Source organism: Cololabis saira, chromosome 8, assembly GCF_033807715.1.
Source record: "Cololabis saira isolate AMF1-May2022 chromosome 8, fColSai1.1, whole genome shotgun sequence".
Taxonomy (NCBI): domain Eukaryota; kingdom Metazoa; phylum Chordata; class Actinopteri; order Beloniformes; family Belonidae; genus Cololabis; species Cololabis saira.
The window spans coordinates 36666367-36673113 of NC_084594.1; the positions used below are offsets into that span (position 1 = coordinate 36666367).

Genomic DNA, 6747 nt, shown 5'->3' on the forward strand with positions numbered 1-6747 from the left:
ACAAATGTTTTAAACAAGCCTGGCAAGAGAACCGCGAGGTGCAAATATGACCACTACTTGCAGAAGCTGCATGTTTACGTTTAACTCACCTGAGAAAGTAAGGCTTTGCGTAGAACTTGAACTCGGTGCCATCGATGTAGAGGTCGAACTCGGAGGTCCTGGTGTACGGCACCCGGATGCTGAGGGTCAGGAACTCTGGGTCTTGGCTCAGGTCGAACGCAGGAGTGATCATTGTGGTTGAGTGAGTGATACAGACCTGCAACATCAGAACAGGAGACTTGAGCACAATCACATTATGTGTAGGGTTCAGTGGGCCCCTGAGGGCCGGGGTCCTGCAGGGTCCAGATGTTTCCTACCCCAACACTCCCTGACAGCCATGTGCCCTGAACTAGACAGCTGTTGCATCCAGCTGTTGCAGCAACCTGGTCTTTATTATTCTAATTAAATCATTATTTACACTTTTCTGAAAGACAAAACTAGTATAAACCTCAACGCCAAATACAAATTCAATTTCCTGACTGGATAATTTGAACAGTCACAACTTTTCCTAAAGGCTGATTTATGATTCCGCGTTACATCAACGCAGATCCTGCGGCGAAGAGTACGCGGCGAAACACACAACGTACGCCGTACCCTACGGCGTAGGCTTGCGTCGATTAACGCGGAACCATAAATCAGCCTCGAGTGGGACACTGCTGAATTTGTCTTTAAAAGGCGGGATCGTGACGACGGACTGTCACATCACGGACACGTGGGCTGTTTATCCTCGCAGCGACGTCTGTGGTTGTCAAATACACAAACCACATCAGGTTAATGTATTTTTGAGGGGAAAGAAAGATGATCTCGGTTTAGTTCCATTAGCGTGTTTAGACCAGCCGGTGGAGCAGCGTGAAGGTCCTCGTGGTTTCACGGAGCAGCAGAGCAGCTGCCGGCTGAAGAGCACCCAGCACCGCCGAGATTATTCTGATTCCTGCCGTTTTGGGAGGTTTCTAAGTCGCTTTAACAAAGAATAGTGAAACACAGGTTGTTAATAGGATAAAAGATAAAACACTCACCTAAAACTCTGTTGTGATCTTACCACGAACAGCACAGGCTGCTCAGTGTGGCGTCCATGTTCTACCGTAGTGTGTCATGTAAATGCGCAGGAAGAAATATCTAAATGAGGATATATATATATATATATATATATATATATATATATATATATATATATATATATATATATATATGTGTGTGCAATGTAAATACGCAGAAATATCAAGATGAGGAACACCTACCGTCTTAAGACAGGATTCAGAAGATAAATAGTATATATATATATATATATATATATATATATATATATATATATATATATATATATATATATATATTTATCACATATATATCATATATACATTTACATATCATATATATATATATATATATATATATATATATATATATATATATATATATATATATATATATATATATATATATATATATATATATTCAGTGCAACTACAAATAACTTGGGAGAAGGTGACCACATCCAAATATCTGAAAAGAGTAAGGCGTATCCTGAAGTGCCAGCTGGATGGGAAGAACAAAGGGCCAATCCCAATTCTCCTTCACTCGCCCTTCTTTTCTTCCCTAAGCCCTAAAAAAGAAGGGGGATATTTTAGGGCACTTGAGATCTAGGGCACTTGGCCCAGGTGCCTGTCCCATTTCTCCTACTCCCCCTCGTTTTCATCCCTAACCTGAACAGGAAGCAGAGAGCCAAAAGCTGTTTTAATTTCAGCTGTAGCGCTGTTAATATGGCACTTTATTAAGTTTTAATATTTTTTCAGGCATAAAGGTAACCTTAAGATCCGCAACCGGGGCTCAGTTTATCCAAATAACGCCTGTTAAGAAATTTGACCCGATGTTTTCGGAGATGAGAAGAGCCGCCGCCCCCGGGGAGCAGCCTCAGCTCACAGCCCGAGAAGAGACGTGTCCGCCGGGTCAGGCTGCTCCGTCAGCCCCGGGAGAGAAACTCTCGCTGGGACGCAGCTCTGTTGAGAATCACGCCGGCTGAAATAAATCATTTAGGAAGATGTTGGTTTAATAGATGAAATCTAACAGTTGTAGCTACGCCTGTTAAGAAATTTGCTCCGAAATTTAGAGATTTCTGTCTGCCGGGTCCGGAGCTTGGGTCCGCGTTAAATCGACGCAGAGCCTACAGCGTAGGGTACGGCGTACAGCGCGCGTCGCCGCGTACATCGACGCAGAACTTACGGCGTAGGTTGCGTAACTCCGCCGTAGGCTCTGCGTTGGTGTAACGCGGAACCATAAATCCCTTTATTCTGCCGTGATGATCGGCAACTTTATCTGAAAGTGTGTAAATTACCCAGATAACAGCTGGATTACTTTGTGGTTTCTGAAGACTATTATATCAGAAACATCCAAAACAAATCTGACGAGTCACAGGATTATTTCTCTCTATTTCTCTGAGACGAGTCTGCCTGTTTGCCTTCGGTCGGCGAGTCAAATCGACGCAGAGCCTACGGCAAAAGCATTCTGGGAAATTTTCATACCCCCTCGCTCGCCAAGTCAGCATCTGAAATCCCTCGATTTGAAGGGGCTATTCTCAGCCCCTAGCCCTCGTTATGCCCCCTCCCCCTAGGTGAAAAGAGGAATTGGGACACCACTACCTTCACAGGAACGCGCAAAAGTTAGGGTTAGTGAAGAAAACGAGGGCGAGGGGGAGTATTGGGACGCAGCCAAAGTCCTGCCAGTAATCAGGGACCCTGTTGATATATTTGCCTGGTTGCAGGAAGAAGTGGAAGCTCTGAAGTCTAGACAAGTAGAATCCTCACATTGCAGACTAGACTAGACTAAAGAAGTGACTGACATGGAGGAGCCCTAGAAGTGGTTTGGAAAGGCTGGTCTGGAAGCCAGCACTGGGGCATCAATCATATCAGCACAAGAACCGGCCTAGAGGCCAGGATCTATCACATCAGACTAGACTCTGCACATGCTCCGGAGACAATCCAGCAAATGCAGGGTGTACTGTACGTGGCGCCACCAGGGGGTGGCCAGGGGGGGCCACGCCCCCCCCTACAAATTTGCTGGCCACCACACTGGCCTCAATTAAAAAATAAAAAATAAATAAAAAAAACTCTTGCCGGTCACATAGATTCTATCGTCAGTTATGCGTTTCATCCCAAATCATTTGGGCCAAATGCACAGCCAGCCAGGCCCAGGAAGCCACTCTTGATCTGCCATCACTACAGTAGTACGATTAGTCTATGCACATTAGACCATTAGTAACATTAAATGTAACACAATAATAAACCTAAGTATATCAGTAGGCGTGTCTTTAAGTATTTCTGAGCCTGTATACTATAACAGTATCATAAAATCCTGTAATGATAAAAAAAATGTACACAAGTTCATCCTGCGCTCGTTTTACACTCATACAGTTTAAAGTACCGTTTAGAGTCCACTTTTCTAAAGCTCGACTCTCACAAATCTACCAGTATCACTGACAAATGCGACAAATGTCATGCCTCATCCTGCTATTTAACTCATATGTTCTATTCTTGCCCACTGCTTTCTCGCTTTTGGTTAAATTATTTTGACATGTTGTCAAAAATACTTTCAGTGAATATAAACGTCTCCCCCCATGTTGCCATATTCGGGCTCCCAGAGGACCATGGCCGGTTTACTTCAACTCAACTATTTTGGCTTTTACTTCCTTACTGGCAAGACGTCACTGGAAGTCGACTAAAGGCTCCTCTACTCAGTGGCTCAACGATACCATGTCTTTTCTGAAGCTGGAAAAGATCAGATATTCAGTGAAAGGTAGCTGTAACAAATTTTATAATAAGTGGCTTCCCTTTCTTACATTCTTCCACTCTCTCCAGTCCCTGCCTCCTGATTGACGGACCCCCCTCCCTCTCTTCTCCCTTTTCTCTCTTTCTTCCTCCCTTTTATCTATTTATTTACTTTTCCTTTTTTGTTTTTGTTTTGCTTTGTTTTTTTTGTTTTTTTTCCCCTTTTTATTCATGTATTTTTTAATTTATACTGTGTAGCTTTAATACTTAAGTATTACTTAAAATAATTTTCAGTTATTTATTTATCATTATTTTCGTTGAATTGTCTAATGTTCTGTTCTTAAATAAAAAAAAACATCCTAGGAGGTAGACTGTATATCTTTTTTTATATTACTGTTCTACTGTGCCTTACCCCGTAATTGTCAGTGGTTGACATTTCCCCCAGTTTCTGTTTTGCCCCGCCTGTCTTCCATCTGCCCTGATTGTTCACACCTGTGTCTCGTTACCCCCTTGTGTATATCTGGTCTTGTCTTCCCTTGCTCCTTGTGGTTCCGTCCTGTTTCTTTCCTCCATGTGTCCTGCCAAGTTTTTGCTTAAGGTTTTTGATCCCTGTTTTTGATCCTGCTAAGCAGCGCTTAGTTTTTTGTAAAATAAACCCTTTTTTGTTGAACTCCTGCCTCTGGCTCTCCTGCATCTGGGTCATCAGCCCCAGCTAGCCGCTGTTCCGGCGGTGGTCTTGGGCGCGTCGTCGGTGGTGGTCCCGGACACATTAGCCCCTGCTCCGGTGATGGTCCCGGACCCCCCGCAGCCAGCGCCACGGACCCGGGCTCCCCCGCAGCCAGCACCTCGGACTCGGGTTCCCCCTCAGCCGGCTCCTCGTATCCTGTGTTCCCCGCCAAGTCAAGGTTCCCCGCCAAGTCGTCCAAGTTCCCCGCCGAGTCGTCCAAGTTCCCCGCCGAGTCGTCCAAGTTCCCCGCCGAGTCGTCCAAGTTCCCCGCCGAGTCGTCCAGGCCCCACGCCGAGTCGTCCAGGCCCCACGCCGAGTCTTCCAGGCCCCACGCCGAGTCGTCCAGGCCCCACGCCGAGTCTTCCAGGCCCCACGCCGAGTCTTCCAGGCCCCACGCCGAGTTTTCCAGACCCCACGCCGAGTCTTCCAGGCCCCACGCCGAGTTTTCCAGACCCCGCGCCGAGTCTTCCAGGCCCCACGCCAAGGCCCAAGCCTAGGCCTCGTGGGCGACCCACCCCCCGAGCTGTCTCGCCGGTCTGCCCGGTCCCGAGGACGGCCCCCGGAACTTTGGCCTGGGCCCTCCTCCAGGCCCTCTCCACCCGCCCTGGGTGATCTGTCCATAGGGGACATCTGGGATCTGTCCCTTGAGGGGGGGGGTTATGTCAGTGGTTGACATTTCCCCCAGTTTGTGTTTCTGTTTTGCCCCGCCTGTCTTCCATCTGCCCTGATTGTTCACACCTGTGTCTCGTTACCCCTTTGTGTATATCTCGTCTTGTCTTTCCCTTGCTCCTTGTGGTTTTTGATCCTGCTAAGCAGTGCTTTGTTTTGTTTTTTTGTAAAATAAACCCTTTTTTGTTGAACTCCTTCTTCTCGCTCTCCTGCATCTGGGTCCTCACCACACCAGCCCTGACACTAATAAAAAAAAAATATTTAAAAAAATCCTGTAATGATGGCTTTTAGTACGGAACAGTATTAGGGCCAAGCAGGAGAAAAAATATTTGAGAGGGGAAATTTTTTTTTTATTGTGCATTTCGAGAAAAAAGTAAAAATGTCGAGATTAATGTTGAAATACAATTTCAAGAATAAAGTCAAAATTTCGCCTTTTTTCAACATTTCAACTTTATTCACAAAATTTTGACTTTTTTCTCAACATTTCGACTTTTTTCTCGAAATTGTAATTCAACATTAATCTCGATATTTCGACTTTTTTCTCGACATTTCCACTTTTTTCTCGACATTTCACCTTTTTTCTCGAAGTGCATAATGAAAAAAAAATCTTCCTCCTCTAAAATATTTTTATTTTTCTCCTGCCTGGCCCTAATACTCTTCCGTACTTTTAGTTTTGGTGTCCACCCCAAGAATTGAAGTGGCCCCATCTGGACACCCCTATGAAAACCTTTTGGAGGCGCCCCTGCCCTACAGTAGGGCATACTTTGAATCATGTACAGAGTCTGGGCTGGACATCCCAAAGTCAAGACGGGAGATATCAGAGGTGTCAAGTAACGAAGTAAAAATACTTCGTTACCTTACTTAAGTAGAAATTTTGGTCATCTATACTTCATTGGAGTAATTATTTTTCAGACGACTTTTTACTTTTACTCCTTACATTTTCACGCAATTATCTGTACTTTTTACTCCTTACAATTTAAAAATTTCGGCCTTTAAAAAAAAACTATCCAGTTAAATTGCTCCATCTGGATAGAGTGAATGTGGTTGTGGTTGTTTCAGATGTTCTTGTCCAGTTTTGTTCTTACATCCATTCCCTCAGATTCCTGCAACTAAACTTGGATGTACATTCCAATAAAGGTTAGGATAAATGATAACATGCCTCTGAAGTTTGACTTTTTGCACCATTACAATACTTATAGGCAACTAGTCATCATATCTCCTGCTCTCTGAAACACATGTTAAAGGAGCATGAAGCAAGAATAAGAAATGAGACTCATTAGCGCCACGACGACCGTCGGGGTTCCGGCAGCCAACAGCGAAGCCGGCACGGGAGCGCCGTTCAAATCAAGCTCTAAATATGACTTACAATGTTATCTTACCTACTTGTGCGCCGCCGAGAACGCGCATGCAGCGTCATTTGACGTCACATCCGCAGGACAGCGCGGGAAATTCCGGTCACAATTGCAGCACATTTTGCAGCACACAGCCTGTTCAAGGCAACGGAGAGATACACTAGAGGGCTCATTCTTTTTGGTTTGGAACGCTTCATCT

General features: G+C 44.9%; 1 protein-coding gene across 1 annotated transcript in view; it reads right to left on the reverse strand.

The window, feature by feature from the left end:
* shq1 (SHQ1, H/ACA ribonucleoprotein assembly factor) overlaps window positions 1-1124 on the reverse strand; it is a 46873-nt gene extending 45749 nt beyond the window's left edge. Inside the window, exons 1-2 of the mRNA XM_061728687.1 lie at window positions 1056-1124; window positions 90-256 (exon numbers count right to left, since the gene is read on the reverse strand). Coding sequence (XP_061584671.1) covers window positions 90-232 — 143 coding nt within the window. The 5' untranslated portion in view covers window positions 233-256; window positions 1056-1124. The remainder of the gene's footprint in view (window positions 1-89; window positions 257-1055) is intronic.
* Between the last annotated feature and the right edge of the window lie 5623 nt (window positions 1125-6747).